The 20,112-nt window shown below is 50.6% G+C and overlaps 1 protein-coding gene across 8 annotated transcripts in view; it reads left to right on the top strand.

Moving 5' to 3' along the window:
* ATP11C (ATPase phospholipid transporting 11C) overlaps nt 1-19,816 on the top strand; it is a 55,588-nt gene extending 35,772 nt beyond the window's left edge. The window contains exons 18-31 of one of the 8 annotated variants that reach the window (XR_010365633.1): nt 145-326; nt 1,233-1,496; nt 1,840-2,014; nt 2,641-2,743; nt 3,908-4,053; nt 4,424-4,483; nt 5,502-5,629; nt 7,906-8,041; nt 9,261-9,276; nt 9,722-9,787; nt 10,549-10,652; nt 12,050-12,203; nt 15,288-15,383; nt 16,532-19,816. Coding sequence is in view for 7 of the 8 variants with exons in the window: in XM_064426441.1 (XP_064282511.1) it covers nt 145-326; nt 1,233-1,496; nt 1,840-2,014; nt 2,641-2,743; nt 3,908-4,053; nt 4,424-4,483; nt 5,502-5,629; nt 7,906-8,041; nt 9,722-9,787; nt 10,549-10,652; nt 12,050-12,203; nt 16,532-16,648 (1,635 nt within the window). In the remaining variant the exon portion in view is untranslated. Of the gene's footprint in view, nt 1-144; nt 327-1,232; nt 1,497-1,839; nt 2,015-2,640; nt 2,744-3,907; nt 4,054-4,423; nt 4,484-5,501; nt 5,630-7,905; nt 8,042-9,260; nt 9,277-9,721; nt 9,788-10,548; nt 10,653-12,049; nt 12,204-14,190; nt 14,282-15,287; nt 15,384-16,531 lie in introns of those variants that run through there. The other 7 variants (XM_064426442.1, XM_064426443.1, XM_064426445.1 and 4 more) reach the window with 7 other exon arrangements.
* The last annotated feature ends 296 nt before the right edge of the window (nt 19,817-20,112 follow it).

The raw sequence follows: 20,112 nt of genomic DNA, 5'->3' as shown, positions 1-20,112 counted from the left end.
CAACAAATTACCCTTGTCCTCAGGGCCAGTACTGCCAGAAGTACTGATGGTAGACAAAAGCACCAACCCTGAAGTGAGGAGCTGTATAAAATCTGGATTCAGGGCATTTGTCCACTTTGTGTTCTTTCCCTCCCTCCCTCCCAGGATGGCTACAGAACGCTCTGTGTGGCCTTCAAAGAGCTAACTGAAAAGGAGTATGACAAAATTGACAGACAGCTCAATGAAGCCAAGATGGCTCTGCAGGACAGGGAGGAGAAGATGGCCAAGGTTTTTGATGACACAGAAGCAGACATGCACCTGATTGGGGCCACTGCTGTAGAGGACAGGTAAGGAGGTGGCTGCAGCAGCAGCACTGCGGTGCTGTGGTTTCTCTGTGACGTGGCCTGGTGGCCTGGACTCGCCCTGGTGGAGCTGAGCAGCCAGGCAGATGCTGGCAGTGTCCAGGACAATTAATTACACCATGGCACAACCCATTTCACAGTGCCCTAGTTGCTTAAATTGGCTGGTGTAGTAGGAATTGGGATTTATTAATGAAACTACAGAAATACTTGCACTTCTGGAGAGTGAATTAAGCACACAGCAGTAATTTGCACATCAAAACAAATTCAATTCCACATTCAGTTATAGTAACTGCAAGTGTAAATTAAACTCTTACTGTGAGTTCTAAGAGTCAGGAGTATAAAGCAGTGATTTCTCTTTTTGTCTGCAAATAAAAATTTGGTGTTGCTGACTTGTAATCCTCGCTCCTGTGGCAGGGGTCTCCCCAGTAGTCCTCGCTCCTGTGGCAGGGGTCTCCCCAGTAATCCTCACTCCTGTGGCAGGGGTCTCCCCAGTAGTCCTCGCTCCTGTGGCAGGGGTCTCCCCAGTAGTCCTCGCTCCTGTGGCAGGGGTCTCCCCAGTAGTCCTCACTCCTGTGGCAGGGGTCTGCCCAGTAATCCTCACTCCTGTGGCAGGGGTCTGCCCAGTAATCCTCACTCCTGTGGCAGGGGTCTGCCCAGTAATCCTCACTCCTGTGGCAGGGGTCTGCCCAGTAATCCTCACTCTTGTGGCAGGGGTCTCCCCAGTAGTCCTCGCTCCTGTGGCAGGGGTCTCCCCAGTAGTCCTCACTCCTGTGGCAGGGGTCTCCCCAGCACAGGAAAAGTCAGTTAACTTCCCTGAGCTGTTGCTCTTGGCTGCAGCAGCAGGCCAGGGCTGTGTGGATGAGGGGGGTGATGCTTTGTTTCTGCTCGCAGGCTGCAGGAGCAGCTGGCAGAGACCATCGAGGCGCTGCACGCGGCTGGCATGAAGGTTTGGGTGCTGACAGGAGACAAGATGGAGACGGCCAAATCCACGTGCTACGCCTGCAGGCTGTTCCAGACCAGCACGGAGCTGCTGGAGCTGACGGCCAGGACGGTGGGCGAGAGCGGCCGGAAGGAGGATCGGCTCCATGAGCTGCTGCTGGAGTACCACAAGAAGCTCATTCAGGACCTTCCCAAGAGCAGGGGGGGCCTGAAGAGGTGAGTGAGCCACAGGAGCCAGCCTTGTGCCTTTCAGGTGCAGCTTTGGTGCAGAGGTGGCACCGTGCTGGGGGCTGGCTCCCTGCAGGCGCTGTGCTGGTTCCTTTGCTGTGCTCATCATCTCTGGTATTAGCTGGCCTTGAACCTTATTGCACCGTTCCTTCAGTGAAGGGCACGTGCTAAGTCTAAGCTTTTTGAAATTGCTAAGCCCCAAAAAATGGATGGGAAGAAGATTAACCCAAAGCCAGGTTTTGGGGTTTTTTTGTTTTTTTTTTCCACTAAGATGGTACAAGCAGCTAGGTTGACTTAGTCTGATGAAGTTTGACATGTTCCTTGTGCCCAGGAGCTGGACGTTGAGTCAAGAGTATGGACTGATCATAGATGGCTCAACGCTGTCGCTGATACTCAACCCCTCTCAGGACTCTGGCTCCAGCAATTACAAAAGCATATTCCTGCAGATCTGCTTGAAGTGCACTGCAGTCCTCTGCTGCCGGATGGCTCCTCTGCAGAAAGCACAGGTATTTGCCTCTCACTGCCTCAAGGGACACGCTGAATTCATCAGCTGGGGCTTCACCTGAGCATCCTGATCAAGCAGCACTTCTGCAGGCTGTGTGGAAGCCTCGTCTGAGCTTCAGGGCATGATGAAAACAGACCATTCTTTCAAATCTGAGTGAAAACCCTTTGTTTAATGTGCTGGCAGGAACCCACAAACCCAGGCCAATTAGAAATAAACAAAACCCTCCCAGTTTGCTTTTTTTTTTTTCCTTTCCAAATTTGTCAAGTGGAGTCCGTGACTTCCTCACTCCAGCAGCTGATGTCCCAGGCTGATAAGTGATGTGTTTCTGCACCCTGGGATGCGTGAGAGAGCCCACCTTTGGGAGAACAGGGAGAAGGGAAGAGCAGGATGTTGCTGCTAGGGTTTGTTTTTAAATACTGTCCTTCATCCCTGCACAGCTGCCTGGGGTTTTTGCTCTGGTTGTGACTGCACAGCAAGTAAAGAGGGCTTTTCTTAACCTGAGCTCTCCAGGTGTTATACTGCAGCTGTAACAGCCTGATTGCTTGTCCTAGGGGAGCAGTGGGCAGGTCTCTGGAGGCTTTTTAACTGAATTTTGTTCTGCTGCTGTCCTTTTTTAAAATCTTTCAGATTGTGCGAATGGTGAAGAACACGAAAGGAAGCCCGATAACCCTCTCGATAGGGGATGGTGCCAATGATGTCAGTATGATTCTGGAAGCACATGTTGGCATAGGTAAGAGTCCCTGGAACACCCATCTACAGCCCAGAGCTGCCTGCTCTGGCTGGGGCTCACTTCTGGGGTGCAGTTGGTGTTTCTGATTGCACGTGGCTAAACCAGTCCCATGAAGAATGTGGGAAATCTGCTCTTCCTTTCTCTGGAGGCAGAGTTTAACTCCAGATCAATGCTTGAGATCATGGAATCATGGAGCAGTGTGGGTTGGAAGGGGCTTTTAGAGGGTCCAACCCCTGTAGTGAGCAGGGAGATCTTCAGCTCCAGGTTCCTCAGACCCTGTACAGCCTGACCTTGGATGTTCCCAGGAATGGGGCACCCACAGCCCCTCTGGGCAACTTGTGCCAATGTTTTCCCATCCCCACTGTGGGAGAGAGGTGAGCTCATCACGTGCTGCTCACCTGTGCCAGCAGCATTCCCTGTGTCAGTGACACACTGCAGATTGTGTTCCAGAGCTCTGTGAGCAGCATGGTGTGGTAAGGATTGCCTGGGGCTCGGGGAAAAAGGGGCACCAGCAGCAAACAGGGGGGTGCTCAGGGGCAGTGCAGGGAGGGGCCAGGCTGCAGTGCCACTGGTGCCAGTGGCACCCACAGGTGTCTGCTGGGGCTGGTGCCCAGCTGTGATGTGCCTGCCCTGCCCCTGGGACTGACAGCAGGCCGGAGACTCCTGCTGTTGCAGATGGGTGTCTGGGATCTGGGAGCCTGCTGTAGCACCTCTGAGGAGGATCAGGGGAGGAGAGAGGGCATGTTCTTCACTGGGAGCTGCTGTGGTGCCCTCTAACCAAGGGAGCCCAGTGCAGTCCTTGTGGATGTGGCTGCTGTGAGCCAAACAGCTCTGGGGATGGCTCAGGAGCTGGGCAGCTGCAGGGAATAGCTGGGCTGTGTGAGGTGCAGGCCAGCCCACAGGGAGCCAATTCCTTATCTTCCATCAGGTTTGCTAGACACCCTTCACAGGAAATCACAGAGCAGCCTAAAGATAGCTTAAAAACTCCAGAGGCAGGTCTGAGTGTTGTGGAGCCAAAACCACACAGAAAGTGTTCATGTTTGGTCTCCTGGGGCACTCAGGAGGGAAACTCAGCCTTTGTCTGCCTTGAGGCACTGAGTGAAGTGGGCAGCATCCAGATTCCAGCCCCTCTGGGATTAACCCTTGCCATGCTTCTGTCTCCAGGGATAAAAGGCAAAGAAGGACGCCAGGCCTCCAGAAACAGCGACTATGCTGTGCCAAAGTTTAAACATTTAAGAAAACTGCTACTAGCACATGGGCATTTGTATTATGTGAGAATAGCACACCTTGTACAGTATTTCTTCTATAAGGTAAGGGGCAGCGTGCAGCTCATGTCTTTGTTTATCCTGTGCATTTCTTTGGCAATAGAATGAAATAATAAACAGGAAAAAATGTGGGGGATATTCTGTAGCTCTGTTTTCCCTCCTTGGGGACAGGCTGTGTCTGCCATGTGCCTGTCCACTGAAAACAATGCTTGCAGGGGAATGTGAGCATTCTTCCAGTGTCTCCTGCAGATACTAACTGCTCACAGGATTGGTTTTGTGCTTGATTGAACAAGTGCCCTGCCTTGTCTGATGTTGTAATGTCAGACACTAATGTCTGATAACAGGAAAAACTACTTGGGTTTAGACTGAGAAGTCAAGTGCTTCCCTGCTGACCATTTGTCTTTTGTTTTCCCAGAACCTTTGCTTCATTTTACCACAGTTTTTATACCAGTTCTTTTGTGGATTCTCACAGCAGGTAACTTCCAGTAATTTGTCTGTAAAGGCAAGATAAAGAGCAAGTGGCAGAATGAGGCCTCCTAGCAGAGACTTGGCTTTTGGATCCTGTCCTTCCCCACCTTGCTCTAGAGGACAGTAGGAGCTGACCTTGTTGCTCAGCACCATATCTGGAGCATAATATTTTGAGACCATAACTAGAAAGAAAGCAATCTTTCTTTCCTTTCCTATCCACCAGCCATAAACACAGGTGGACACCTTCCTGAAGTAGTGAGAGAAGAATTAGCTGGTTTGTCAGCACCTGATTTTGCAACTTCTGCTTTTCTTGCAAGAATGGGTTTTGAACGGTTTCCTGATCTTGTCTCCTCTGCTGCATTTCACTGCATTAAAAATGTCACTCAGAAGAAAGAATGGTTCATTCTTTTGTCTTTTAAAAAAAGACACACAATGAGTGTTACCAGAGCTTTGTTTAATCCAAGTAAGCACCAGAGGGGCAGATCCATGTGGTGAGTGGGTTCGTGAGCTTGGAGAGAAGAGCTTGGGCTTTCATGTCAGCTTAAGGGGCTTTTGTGTCTATTTGGGCTCAAAAGTAACAGGAAGAGTAAATGGTGAGAGAGAATTCTCTGCGTGTTTTGGCAGAAACGCTTGCCTTTTTTAAAAAAAGCAGCTATAGTTCCTCTAAAACAGTCTAGTCTTTGGAGAGCCACAGGAGGCATCAGAGGTATTAATAGAAATGGCAGCACAGGAGCAGCGAGGGGAAAGCTGTGATAAGGGCTGTTTGGTCATGTTTTTCTGGGGATAGGCTGAGATGAGACCAGGCAGTGACAGAGCTGGCTGTCAGTGGGGCAGGCTCCTGGGCATGCAGCTGCCCTGTTCCCCCTTGCACTGCAGAGAGCACAGCTCCCTCCAGTGGAGCTCTGCTGGGGACAAAGGGGTGGATCTGTGTGACAAAGGCTGTGTAGGAGCTGGTAATTTATACTTTCATTTCTTTGTGGAGAGGCCTTTTTCTGTCTCATGTAAGCCTTTCTTCCTCCTCCAAGCCGCTGTACGATGCTGCTTACCTGACCATGTACAACATCTGCTTCACGTCGCTGCCCATCCTGGCCTACAGCCTCCTGGAGCAGCACATCAGCATCGACACGCTCACCTCGGACCCCCAGCTCTACATGTGAGTGCTGCTGGGCTGCCAGCCCTCTGCACAGCTCTGCCTTGGGCTCCCTTGCTGCAGCGCTGTCAGCAGGGGTGGGATCCCCTGTCAGGGCTGGGATCACCTCAAAGTGCAGGAAAAGCCATTTCTGTCCCTCCTGGCTCTGCTGCTCCTGCATTCAAGCTGAGCAGCCTCGTGTTTGCTGCCTGTTGCTGCTTGTTTATGCTCTCTGACAGTATCTGGCCTAGCAAACTGCACTGCTGTATCTCTGTGAGAGGGTAAACTGTGGGAGGAATTCATCCAAAAGAAAAATGGAGCTGTGAGTGTGGCCAGACCATTCATGTTACCTCTGAGCCAAGCACGTGATGGAGCGTGTAATGCAGGGAGGGGAGATGCAGCTTTCAGGGGGAAAGAAGATCCATTCACTCTCAGAAAGATGAATGTTTCTGAAGCCCAGCTCAGGCAGGTGTTTTCTCAGCTTGTCTAAATGGATATGCTCTCCCAGGCTTCCCCTCCACGGGCCAGGTCCCCTTATCAGAGCCCAGGGAGCTCTGCTCATCGATCCACACACTGTTTTCTGCCACACTGCCTGGGGAAAGGACAGCTTAGACACTCTCCCTCTGCTCTGCCTGTTGTTTTCTCCCCTTGTTTGCAGCAGGGAGAGGCTCCAAGCTTGCACAGAAACAGAGATGCTTTCCATCCTCCCAGCCCTGCCCACGCAGGTGCTTGGGGCAGCCCTTCAGCAAAGACTAGGGAAGGTATTTTTTGGAGCAGCCCCTCTCCGTGCACCCCTGTTGCTAATTGCCAGCCTGGCAGTGGAAGCAGCCCTGTCAGGGCTGCTGTGGCCAGTGCCAGCCCTGTCCTGGTGGGATGCCCCTCAGCAGTGGAGGAGCTGCGTGTGGCACGGCTGTGCTCGAGCCAGGGGTGGTGATGTGCAGAGACAGAAAGGGAATGATCAGGTGCCTGAAATACTGTGTGAACGCTGCCTGAGGTGTAGAAACAGCAGTGAATGCAGCAAGAGCTGCAAGGCTGGGAAGGGGCTTGGGTGGTTTTGAGGTAAACACTCAGAGCCATGATTGATTAGAGCTCTGTTCCCTCCTCTATGGCAAAATGCCACTGTCTGGGTTTTTTAATAGCTTGGTAATTGAATATTGTGAGACAGAGCAGTAACAGCAGGCCCTTGTGCCCTCCCCTGGGGGCTCTCTGATCTCTGGGGTCTGTGTGAGGAGGGAACAGCCTCAGCTGGAATATTGCTGCCTGTGCTGCTGCTGAGCTGCTGCAGTGCAGAGCCTGAGCCTGGAAAGAGCCTGTTTACCACGGGCACTGCAGGACACAAATGGGAATGCAAAACACGGCTCGCAGGGAGGGAGCTGCTTCATTTTCTCTCCTTGCAGTAGCCCACACTTCCAGCCTGGTTTGTGCTTGCTGGTTCCTCAGCCAGGTTGTGCCATGTCAGAGCGTGGTCACAGCATCGTTGTGTGTGGGTTTCAGTAGGATCTCCTTTCAGAACTGCACTTACAGAGCCCAGCACCACGCAGGTTTGCCAAGTGCATCTTGCTGAAAAGGGGTGTTTTGCTTTAGGAGTTGAGGAGAATAATGCAAAAAAGGTGGGGACTTGACACAAAGTAATCTGAAAAGATAATGATGCAGGGAACTGTTTTAACTCGCTCCTGCCCTGACAGCCACCCTGCACCCCCAGGCCCTGTGTGTGGTCCCTGCAGAGCTGTGCTCACAGCCCATCCCTTTGCTGCTGCTGCTGCCTGCATGCCAGAGCTCATCCTGCATTCAGCCAGGAGCCTCTTGCTACAACCCCTGTGATAAAAACACCCACCATACAATTCAGGAGGTTATTTTCAGCCTGTGCAGAAAAACACCACTTCAGGGAACAGGACTTGCAGAGCTTTTCTCAAAAAAGGACTTTGTACATACAATAAAAAGAAGGAAAGACACCACGGATTTCATGCATCCCATACAGCTGCTCTTTAGCCTTACCCTGCTTTTAAAATGTAGCAGACAATGTCAGGTACCATGGGCAGTGCAGGGGCTGCAGGGAAGGTTCAGGAATTGCCTCTGTTCACCTTGTGCTTTTTTCATCCAAGTTACCTAGAGGAGAAAGACAAAACAATTCATATGCTGAACCTCTTGTGATTTCTCATGATCAGCAGCTGCATATTAGAAGTGTTCTTTGTGTCCTGACAGGTATTTTGCTCCAAAGCCCCCAGCCTGAGGAGCTTTGCAGCACATGCAGAGCGTGGTGGTGATGGTGGTGATGGTCCTGTTACTCCATCTCTTGGCAGGAAGGTGTCGGACAATGCAATGCTGCAGTGGAGGCCCTTCCTGTACTGGACCTTTCTGGGCGCCTTTGAAGGACTGGTGTTTTTCTTTGGGGTTTATTTTCTCTTTCAAAACTCCTCGTTGGAAGACAACGGAAAGGTAACGGCCCCAAAGCAGGGAAGATGGGTGTTTGTGTTGTGTGCTGCCTGGCAGGGAACATCTGTGCACTGTGCCTCGAGTCTTGTCCAAGTGGAGCCTTGCTTATGGTGTGATCCTGCAGCAAACGCTTGAAATAAAACGTTTTGCACATTGCCATGGAAACGGGGCAGAGCTGGTTACTCTCACTAGGTGAAATGACTAGTCTTACACACAGCTCTGCTCCAAGGCAGAGAGCTTTGCACAGCCCCCTCCCCTGTGTGACCCCGGGCCAGGGGCAGGGTCTGTCCTTCCCACCAGGACAGCCTGACACCCAGCATGTGCTGGGCTGGCTGTGGGCAGCTGGGCCAGCCCACCTTGCTGAGGTGGTGCTCGCTAGGGCAGGCAGGGTGCAGGGCTGCTGGGGCTGGGATTTCAGCTCCTGTCTCCCTCTGGGCTGGCCCTGTGCTCCTGTTTTGGAGCCAGCAGAAGTCCCCAGCTGCTGGAGGCAGCAGGATGTTGTCCCTGCTGCCTGCTTGCCTCTGCTGTGGGGACGAGTGCTTGCATTGCTGTGGGAGCTGCTGGGGTTAACTTGCAGAGGAAGAGGAGGAAAAAAGATGGAGGGTTTTTCTATTTTTCCTTTTTTCTCGTTTTTTTTCTTATTTTGCTGGTTAACTGAGTACAGAGCAAAGCATTAGTGCAGTGCAGCTGCCAGGTGTGGTGGCCTGAGCTGTTTCAGGACCCTTTCCCCAGGGAATGTGCAGTGTGCTATTACATCTTGGCTGATGGGAAACTTCTTTACACCATCACTTTTGACCCTTCAAAATACCAAAACTCTTTTTAGTGGCTGACACTTGGAGAAAAGCTGATGAAATTTATGTATGTGTATTCATACATGGCATCAATGCCAGCATTTATGGCCCCAGCTACATGCAGTCAAGCCCCTGTATTGGCAGATCAGTGCTCTTCTGTACCTGTAGCCATTCTGGTTGGATGGGAGTGAAACATGAAGCACTGATGTGTTCTGCAAATGCCTTCAGAGGTCAGATCTGTGTGGCACTACAGTAACATCTTGGTTATGTCCTGTTCTGTAACACTTATGCCTGTAAGAACTGCTACCAGCAATTGTTCATGATATCCATGTATGTTTGATTGACTCGTTTTTCACTCCTATTGACTTTAATTTTTTTGCATTTTTTGAAAACTTTTACATTTCACTTTCTGTTTTGATGTATGCATTCAGAGCTTGACAGCCTTTGGTAAGCATCTCTCCCATTCATTGCCATCACTGGATTTATATACAGTATCTGCTTTTCTTTGTGTGTGTAGTCACTAGTGCCCACAGGCCAAACCAGCTGGAGCAGCCCCGTGGTGCATTCTGCAGGGGGACTGCAGGCTGATGATGATGATGCTGAGTGTGGCGAGAAAGCAGAAACTGAGTAAATTGCCAGGAAATCCTGAGATGCAGGTGGTGCAATGACTCGTGTCCTCACTGACGTTGCTGTCATAGGAGGGTGTCCCTGTCTCTGTCCCAGCTCTGGTCACCTGTGTGCTCACTGCATGGCTCAGGGTGGCGAGGCGCGTGTCCCGGTGTCCGTGTGTCCCTGTCCCTGCCCTCCCCCTGCTCCTGCCTGCCCTGTCCCTGTCAGCGTGCTGTGCCCCTGAGGAGGCCAGGGCGCTGTGGCAGTGCCGTGTGTTTTGCAGGTGTTTGGGAACTGGACCTTTGGGACGATTGTTTTCACCGTGCTGGTGTTCACCGTCACGCTCAAGGTCAGCGCCTCCCCCTGCCCAGCCAGGCTCTCCCTGCAGGGCTGGTGCACTCTGAAATCATGGGCTGGATGTGCTGGGGATCAAGTGTCTGAGTATTTTCCACCACACTTAAATCTTCTCCCATAGAGGCAGAACCTGCCTACTTTCCTTTGTGTATTCCATCATCTAAGTGTTTGCTTTGTTTAAATTATTTTTCTATTTTTTCCCCTCTTTTGAGGACTCCAGTTGGTTATGGTTGACTTTTCCCCATGCTTTCACCTCTTGATGTTCAGTTCCAGCAAGAGGAGAGGAGCAATAGAGAATTTGGGTTTGTCCACCTTGTTTCAGACAAGGCTGAGTGCCAAAGTGATCACAAAAGCACATGTGTCAAATAACAATAGCAAATCTATTTTGTTTCATGGCGCTTTCCAGAACAAACTGTTTGCATAAGACCTTACAAAAGGTCTTTTGTGTTTGGTTCAGGACAGCAGGTGGTGACAAGAGGCAATTACAGTCCCTGTAACCTTTAGATGTTTCTTTCCTGTAGGATCAGGGGTTGCATCAAATTTATTCCATTTAAAAGTGTCAGTTACAATTAGAATGTCACTGTTTCCCTGCTAACATTGTGAACATTTAAAATGTTTTTCCTGGTGCCCACATGCACAGAGGTAGCTGTTTGGAGAACCCTCAGCCTTAATGTGGAGCCAGTGTGAAATGTCATACAAGCACAATGCAGTGCACTGTGCATCTGAAGCCTGTTTTGTCTCTCTTTATTCCCACAGCTAGCGTTAGACACCCGATTCTGGACGTGGATGAACCACTTTGTGATCTGGGGCTCCCTTGCTTTCTATGTGTTTTTCTCATTCTTTTGGGGAGGAGTCATTTGGCAAGTATCTTCTTTCCACTGCCCTTTCCTGGGGGAGTGCCCAGTGCTGCCCCCCTGCTTGGGGTACCCTGAGATTTGGGGGTGCCCAGGTGTGTGCAGCCCTGCTCCTGCCTCTGCTGCCTCCACCCCACCAAAGGGCAGTGCTGGCAGGGGGCTGGTGCCCCCTGGGTGTGTTTGGGGAGGTCTGAGCCCAGCAGAGGGAAGAGCCTGAAAGAGAGAGCGCCCTGGGCATCATGCAGGTGCTCAGCTGGGGCAGGGGCTGTTTGCTCTTCTGCTCCTTCAGGCTCTTGTCTTTATTGGGAGGTTCTAGTCTAAACCTTTTAGGGTCTGTTTGTGCATGTGGAGGAGAGAGACAGAAAGAATTTGTGGTGGGAAGAACCTCAGTGAAGCAGAAGGAGCAGGTGGGGCAGATGCAGAGCAAGAGGACCTGGCCCTCTGGGACAGAGAGAGGGAGAAATAAGCAGGAGCAAGCCAGGTCCTGGTGCTGAAATGATGCATCTAAGAAGGAGAAATTCTCATTGATTTGAGTGCACCCAGGATTTGAGGTTTAATGTGTTGCAAACGCAGGTGAGCATTAGTGCATTACCAACACTGCAGCTTTGTGTTTCCTGTGCTGCAGCAAATGTTCAGTTGACATTCCCAGCAGACAGCATCTCTGTTTTACACCTTTGCTTTGCCATGGGATATTGGCTGGATCCCTGGTCCAGCAATCTGCTAAGAGGGATGTGGAACAGATTTAAATACTTTGTGTGGGGGTCACAAGCTTTAGCTCTTCAGTTAACGTTTGCTGACCTGCAGACACAGATCTGCAATCTAGCCACATCTCTATGCTAAATGTGAGTTTTCTACTGAAAACCCTTCCTACTGTTTAACTTGCATAGCTCAGTATTTCTGATCTAACAGTAAACAAAAACTGCTTTGGGATCCTTGTCAGCAGTTATTGATGAGGTGTTTTTCACCAGCAGCTGTTGGTTGCTGTCCCTCATCAAGGAAAGGAGGAAGGGACAAATAACCTGTTGTGATTGAGAGACTCTGGATTTCCACTGCCAAAACCAAACCAGAAGCTATAGCAAAGCCTGACATTGCAATAAAATGACCTGGTTTTTGGTGAGGTGAATAATTTATCGTTCAGTGATGGTGGCTAAAGTCAAACCCCTTCCCACCCTGAAAAGAAGCAGATGTGGGAGATGCAGAATGGATCATGACAATGTTCCAGGAATAGTGCAGCTGGAGGCAGGAGATGCATGAGGAGAAGGGTGGACAGTGTGTTTCTGTGCTGTATCCATCCCTGTCTGAAAGGGAGGATAGCTGATAGCTTTACCTGAAGTCTCTGTTGATTCTGATCTTCTTGGAAAACCCCTGTTAACCAGAATTTATTTGTATCCTTTCTTTTGCAGGCCTTTCTTGAAGCAGCAAAGAATGTATTTTGTATTTGCTCATATGCTGACTTCTGTTTCCACGTGGCTGGCAATAATTCTCCTGATCTTTATCAGCCTCTTCCCAGAAATTCTTCTAATAGTTTTAAAAAATATAAAAGAGAAAAATCATCAGGTAAGGAACAAGATGATGTATCACACTGTATTTTTAGGAAGGCTGTTCTTACCCCTAGGCACCAGATGAACCTCTAACAATACCACGTACCACTCACATCTCAAGGAAGGCTTTCTAGAGTCTTGTCTTGCTCTTTAACATGCCAAACATGTCAAGAAGTTATTCTAAAAATACTGCCTAGATCTGCAGCAGGGGGAGAGCCAGCCTGTGCCTTTCCCCAGCTGCTTCCCTGGGTGGGATGTGGTGTTTCCCAGAGCAGTGCACAGGCCTTGTCCAGCCTGAGCTGATCTCCAAGCACACTTGGTCTTGGCCTGAAAACACCTGCTTGTTTTTATGCCAGAAAAGCAGGATGCTCCCCTGGGTATGTCCTCAGGTGCTGGTGCAGTGGGAGCAGGGCCAGGCCTTGGCACATTTGCCCATCCTGCACAAACAACCAAAGGCTCAGGCCATGGTCCACTCTCCCTGGAAGTTCTCTGCTTCCTTAGCAGCTCTCCTCCCCTGCTGGGCAGGAGGGTCCCTTCAGCAGTGGAAACCTCTTAGCAGTTTCCTCCAGTGCTCCTGCAGGTGAAGGCCAGCTCTGCCAGGCTCAGGGCTCGCTGTGCTGAGCCCCCTGCCCCTGGTCTCTGCTGTCCCCCGAGGGGCAGGGGGGTGTCCCCAGGGGGCAGGGGGGTGTCCCCGAGGGGCTGGGGGGTGTCCCCGAGGGGTTCCCCTGGCCGTGCTCCCCCCCTGCAGCATCAGCAGGTCCTGCCCTGTCCAGCATGTGGGCACTGCCAGGCAGCCCTGGCCTCTTTCCCTGGGCTGGCTGGTGCCAGGGCTGCAGTGGGGCACAGCTGGGGGCCGTGGGCTGGGGTCACATGCAGGCAGATAACCCCACCCTGGTCACTGAAGGAGTCACAGGCAGGGCTGGGTTGGAAGGCTCCCTGAAGACCACCCAGCTGCAGCCCCTGCCCTGGCAGGGATGCCATTCCCCTGGTCAGGTTGCTCAGGGCCCCATCCTGCCTGGCCCTGGGCACCCCAGGGATGGGGCATCATCCAAGGTGGAAGCAGTGGGGATGGTAAGGGAGCTGTGGTTGTGTTTTGGAGGACCCATGTAACTTCTTCCACTTGGGTGTGGTTTAAGTTTCCAGCTGGACACCCCTGTTGGGTAGGCTGGGAGGGAGCTGCTCTCAGCTGCAGACATAGGAGAGCTTGGGGACAGTGCCCTGCCAGGGTGGCCTGGGGATTTCTGAGCCCCAGCTCAGCTCACCTGGGAGGTGACCCGTTTTTGCCTTCAGCTGCTGAGCAAAGATCCATCCCCTCTTGCAACACTTACTTTCAAGAGTGCTTTTTATTCATTTTACAAAGGCTCTTGTGAAATCACTTAGCAAAGCAAAGTGACTGTCAACTAGAAGAGTCTCTTCAGATGTGCATCCCAAACTAAACACAGGCTGAGCCATATTTAACGTACATTTTGAGTCAGAGCCTTACTGAAAGTGCCTGAAGGAGATGGCAGCTCTGGATATCTGTGTCAGCCATCAGACACCAAAGTCAGCTGCCTGATTTGTAAAGGCATCTAGGACCAGGGAGATGATTTCAAATGAAAACCCTTGTTAAGAATCCTGACCTTAATATTGAAGTAAAATAAATATCAGTGTCCCAAGGGAACCATACAGTGAAAAATGAAATTAGGGACATTGTAAGGGAGCCTGAAGCACAGCTTGGTGGCCAAGGGTCCCTTCTGGAAGGGGAGGACAGACTTGGGCCAGGTTGTTGGGCATTTGCCCTTGATCCCAGTGGGACAGGGTTTCACCCCCAGTTTCCTGTAACACAGCGCATCAGCTCTGCTCAGCCTTTATTAAATTTTCTGTGTGGTAATGTGGTGGTTGTTTTTATTTTGTTTTGGTTCTGTTTGTTTTTTTAACTGCAAGGCGCATTTGTGTTTTCCTTGGTTTCTGCCTTTCTCTTTCTTGTACTGCAATTTTCTGTCTTTTGTGCTGTTGTGAACTAGGTAACGAAGCGCCTTCCTTCCTCAGGAACATCCACTATCTTCATGCTTTCTCAAACTTCCAGCAATCACAGCTTTTCTTGGAGTGAATAAGGTGATTTCCTTTCTGAGTCGCAATGTGTTGCTTGCTTGACTGCTTTTTTCTTCCTTCTAATGCCTAACTCCTGAAAACCCACGTTTAGACTTGCTCACACAGCAGAACCTTGCTTTCCTCCGCCTTTTGCCTTAATTTAAGTCTTTTGCTGAAGTATTTGGTCTGTCTCTTCCCCTTGGGTCTCTTGGTGCACCGCAGGTGGGTGAGCTGGTCGTGCTCAGGATGTCCAAGTGAGGTGGACACAGACAGAGCTGGTTACTCTCCTTCCTTCCTGTAGTTTTGTGTTAGTGGACCAGACAGGAGTGGGACAAGGTGGAGTTGGTGTTGATTGTCCTCTGGGTGACTTGGCAAATGGCTCAGGCATGTCTGACCTGGGAGGAGCTTCCCCAGTGCCCGCCTTGCCCAGTCCATGCCAGTTGTCAGTGCTGCTGTTCTTTGTGTCAGTGATTAAACCACAGCCCTCACATCAGGGGATGGCTTTGGACTTGCTGACCTTGGGACTGGTGGGGTCATCCACAGCAAAGCACCTTGGTTGCCTGTCCCTGGTGTTTGGGTTCACTGCAGCTCTCCACCATTACTTGCTGTTCTAAAACACCAGTTGTGTGGAGAGCAGGGGTGTCTTCCTCCTCCCCCAGAAGCACCTGCAGCATGAATCTCCAGACACTGAGGAGCAGGGCCAGTTTCTGAGTGCCTCCCGTGCCCCGTGCACTGCAGAACCAGGCAGGCTGGGCACCCTGTGCCAGCCCCTGCTGTGAAACGAGGCAGCTCTGAAGGGGAGTGTGTCTGCTGTGGGGCCAGGCAGTGCTGGGCACCCTGTGCCAGCCCCTGCTGTGAAACGAGGCAGCTCTGAAGGGGAGTGTGTCTGCTGTGGGGCCTGGGCAGTGCTGGGCACCCTGTGCCAGCCCCTGCTGTGAAACGAGGCAGCTCTGAAGGAGAGTGTGTCTGCTGTGGGGCCAGGCAGGCTCAGGGCTCGTGTGCTATAAGTCTCTTTGGCTCGCTGTTGCAGAGCAGCAGGAAGGCACCTGATTCATTGTCGGCCAGACCTTCTGTCAGACCTCTTCTTTTAAGAACCTTCTCAGATGAGTCTAATGTGTTGTAACAGGTACCCTGTCTGGAGGATTGGGATGGTTTTAAAGGCATCAATTAACCAAATGTAACCCCCTCCAAATCGATTAAACCGTGGTTCTTGTAATCCTCCTGACTGTCGGTGTGGGGCACCTGTCCTTGTGGAATGGAGATGCAATGCTTGGGATGCATTTTAATGTGGGGCTGTTGTACTGCCCAGCTTCAGAATCCCATACCTGCACAGATCCTTTCAAATATCTGGCAATACATAAACAAATCTTTCAATCTTAACTGCTACTTCAGTCTAATATTAGCACAGAATTTAATTTGAGAGTGCAGCCTGAATGTGCTAGCACTGGTTCTAAAAGCTAATGCTGATATGTTTACAGTGAAGGATGGAGATCTCAGTTGTTAAAATGATCCCAGTATTGCATCTGAATTGTACCAAAATCCCTTTCTCTAGGGTGCATGCTGTTCTGTCAGATAGAAATAAGTATGTTTTAATTCATCTGCGCAGATGGAAACTAAACACATGTACTGATCTGTGTGTGTCAGCACATGGGCCAGAGGCACGTCTGTGTCCGTGTGTCTGCACACACCAGAGCATCCTCCTACGAGTTGATTTCAAACTCTGTAGTCAGCCAATAGCAGAATAAGAGAAGTAAAAGTGCCAAATTGAATTCACAATTCTGCATTTGGGGGAGATGTTAGGTGTGGTGTCTGCTGCAAACATGAACCTGCAGGCTGCCCACGGACCTCTCGCACCTCTGTGCCCACACACTGCTGAAGAAATCAGATCGATGGCATGGCAGGGCCAGCAGCCAGCCCTGCCAGGCCTCCAGAGCAGCTGGCAGCCAGCCCGTGCAGCCAGTCCCTCCCCACGGACATTAGGTGGTGCTCTCCACCACCACATACTGGTGCAGACTGGTGTGCGAGGTGGCTGCACCAGCACGGGAGCTGCAGGGGACACTGGGGCAGATGCCACTTTGCACTTCATGCAGCATTTTGCAAATAGTGAAAGTTGATTTATCATCTGATTACTTGGTTGTGAATGATATTTGGCACTTTTATCATGGTCTAATCATTCTTCTATGTATATATATTTTTAATAACCCAGAAAAAGGTTTATGGGTTTGGAAATGTAACAGTTGCCATACATGTTTGTTTTCCTTCTGATTTTTGCAGGCTGGCCCCTTTGATCTGCCTGTGTTAGTGTCATACAAACGTATAGAGAATGGTTATGTGAAGGCTGAAGATGCTGTCACTAATTTGGCAGAAAGATATCCCCTCAGGATACCTTGAAGTGCTCCACACAAACCCTGCACACTGTCATGCTGTAGGAACCCGTGGTTTTAACCTGGCAGTGACCTTTGATAGCACCAAGGACTGCAAGCAGCCAGGGCACTGGGGACCCGTTAGTCTTTGGTCTTGAGGCTTCCCTGCCCCCCCAGAAAAACCAGTTCTGCCAAATCCTACATCACTGGAGGCTGAGAAAGCATCTTTAGGAGTTCACCCCACACAGCACGGCTGGAAGTGCAAGAGTGCAGTGCCAGCCCCACTTCACACGGGGCTCCCGTGCAGCTGCAGGGCTGCTCCAGGCTCCTGCTCTGCCTGACCAAAGAAGTAGCACAGACTTCAACCCAGTCACATTCCCCTCCAGCCCCCGGAGGCACTGGGAAGAGGCTGCTCCCCTCGCACGAAGGCGGATGCAGCCCTGGAGCCCCTCTCCTGGTGCCTGGCAGCTGCCCCCTCCCAGCCAGGGGTTCCCAGGTGCACACGGCAGGAGCACTGAAAATTCGGGAGCAATCTTTGCCACTCTCTCCTCCAGGTGGAGCTGGAAGCAGTCTGTGCTCTGTCCACAGCAGTGGTGTCCATGTGAAAGCTGCAGTGCTGCAAGTGCCAGAGCATCCTCCCACAGCCAGTTTGCTGATGGGTTTATTCCTGCTGGAGAGTGAAGAAAAGGTTGTTTTGGGGCTGTTTGTGATGGAAGGAAGCTTTTGTGGGGGAAAAAGGAATGCCAGAAGTTGGGCTGTGCCAGACTCTGAGCACCAGGCTCCTGTGGCTGTGCTTACATTGCTGCAGTGCAGTGGCTCCAACACTTTGAAGGCCTGAGGGACAGTGTAGTCCTTGGCTGATCCCAGGGACATGGGCTGTGCCTGCCAACCTGCAGCTGTATAAAACTGCATCTTGAGTTATTTGCACTAAGAAAAAAGAAGACAGTTTAAAATTGAATGCGTGAGCCTGATTTCATTTTACACTTTGTTTTTTAAATTGGCATGTTCTTTTTAAATCTACCTGTACCATGGTAGTAGGAACTTTCCTCTTTAGGTTCTGCACAGCAACGGTGAGATGCCTGACTCTCAATATTTTTTTTTCTCTGATACTTCACGTGTGGAAAGAGCAGCTTCTTTTGTTGTGTTACGTCCTGAGCAGTGACAGAGCAGCCTGTGTGCCCTGCTGGTTGGTGTGGCAGCCCCTGCCTCGTGCTGGTGTCCCCAGAGGAGCTGCTGGGAGAAGCTTCGGGGCTCCTTTCAGGAGCAGCAAGCTCTGCACTGCCCTGGCTTTGGCTCCTGCTCGCTCAGCCTTGTGTCGTGTACGTACCACAGAACAATTTGGGTTAACAGAACATTCCCTCACTGTGTTTTGTTGAACTGCAGACTGTTAATTTTTGGAAGAATCAAGTCTTGCTCTCTGGCTGCCATCCCTGCGGTTCATCTGCGACCGGCGCGGATCAGCTGCTGGCAGATTCTCTCGTGCACCATGAGGACGTTGGATGGGCCTTACCTGGGAGGGAGAGGGGAGTGCACAGTGCTGGGGCTGCTCTGCCATCGCCCAGCACGGGAGGGACGGATGGACAGGAGCGCTGTATCGTACACTCTGCGCTGGCCTCGGCACGCGCGGCTCGGCTCCCTGCTGCGTGCCAGCCAGGAGCTGCACTGCCAGCACGTGTCCCGTGGGCAAAGCTTCCCTTTCCTGCGCTCTTTGGTTTTCCCATTTCCCCAGCTCATTTCACAGACTAGGATTCGACTTGCAGACCTTGTCCCGTGCTCAGCTTCCCTTGCAGAAATGCGGTGCCTACAGATGGAGTGTCCAATGAGTGCAGTGAAGATATGCTCTCTATGCCAAATCTAACCATTCTCCTTAAATACACACTTGCTGACTTGTGTTTACATAATCTCTGAAAATGGGCACTGAAATGCCTGATTCCTGTGATTCAAAACCATTCCAAGCCCGAATGGTCCCAAGCATGACACCTTGCTTCTCAGCCTGTTTTGTGTCGTGCTCTGCTCCAAGGGTGACAGTCTGTTCCCCTGGAATTCCATTGGTGGTGTCAGGGGGAGCAGTGGAACCTGACGTGTGTGTGACCTGCTCAAATAGTCATGTAACCAGGACAATTTCTGCTGCCTGTCTCCAGACAGAGCCTTCTGAGAACCAGATCTTCCTCTTGGCATTTCCAAGTGTCCTGCCTCCAGCTGGAACAAGCCCTTGCAAAGCTGTGTGTTCCAACCCAAGGTGTGTGTGCTGACAGGTGGGGTGGAATGTCTTGAATACAGCTCTTTTGGGGAAAATGCAGTTTTGCTTGGGCTTGGATCTTCAGGTAGTGCACTGGTGTAGTGCTGGGTGCCAGGACAGCCAGGCTGCCCTGGTCCTGCAGAAGAGCTGGTCCTCAGCACTCAGCAATGGCAAAAGCAGAATTCTGATTGCTGTGGGTGGCTTGTGAAGTCAGGGAAGCAGGAGCCCCCTTCTGAGGTTAGAGAGGGGCAGAAGTGCTGGTCGGGGCTGTAGGGCGTGAGGCAGCAGGACTGGAGGGCAGCAGTGGCACAGGGTGCTGTGGTGGGTGCTCGTTCCCTGGTGCCACCACACTCACTGTGCCCGTCAGGGACAGTAAAAGGTCAGTACAGGCTTCTTGGTGGAGAAACTTGAAGGAAAAAAGGCTGGGTTTTCTCATAATAATTTGCTGAAGTTTTATCACTGACTAGTGACACTGAAAGATAAGGACAGTAATTAAGATTCCCTCTAAAACTCTTATGTGATAACAGTGGAGCTTGGTGTAGTCATAGCGACTTTTCAAAAACTAATCCTAATCGTTATGAGAATATTACAAATTACTTGGAATTGCATAAAAGCTTCAAATTGAATTTGTATACACACAGTTGAAACACTTTCCTAATACTGCACCATTTATCCAATTTCCCAGCTATGATTTTTTAAAAAAAACCATGTAGTGTATAGAAAATGTAAATTATATACAGGCAATGAGCAGATACATTTTCAGCTTCTTGCAAAGAAAAAGGACTGCAACCTTACATTTTTTTCACTTAAATGCAATTTTATACATTTATGTTGCTTTATATCAAGGAAATTGAATGTGAATGTTACCTTTTATGAATGCAACTTGCTCTTTTTTCATTACAGAAACTTTTGTTTGAAGTAATCAATAAACTTTGGTATGTTGTTCTGATTAATATATATCTGTTGTCTCTCTCATCTCCTTGGATACTCCTAGGGGATAATGGATTGTGTGGGCTTTTCCAGGGCAGTACTAGGGGGAAAAAATCAGCATTTTCACGGTGGGGTAGGTGCCAGCAAGGCCATGCTTGGTTGTCTGGTGTGGAGCAGCATTTGCCTAAGGAAACCCTGCTTGCTTCTCATGCATTTTTATTTTTGCTGCAGTGTATTAGCAGTTGTGGGTATCAGCTGCTGCACATAGCTGGCTGTGTGCTCTCAAATAATTTCCTTCAAAATGAATGTTTAATTATGAAAGT

The sequence above is a fragment of the Passer domesticus genome, chromosome 7, assembly GCF_036417665.1.
Source record: "Passer domesticus isolate bPasDom1 chromosome 7, bPasDom1.hap1, whole genome shotgun sequence".
Lineage (NCBI taxonomy): Eukaryota > Metazoa > Chordata > Aves > Passeriformes > Passeridae > Passer > Passer domesticus.
The sequence above is the reverse complement of the archived record's forward strand: the minus strand, read 5'-3'. Positions and strand labels throughout refer to the sequence as shown.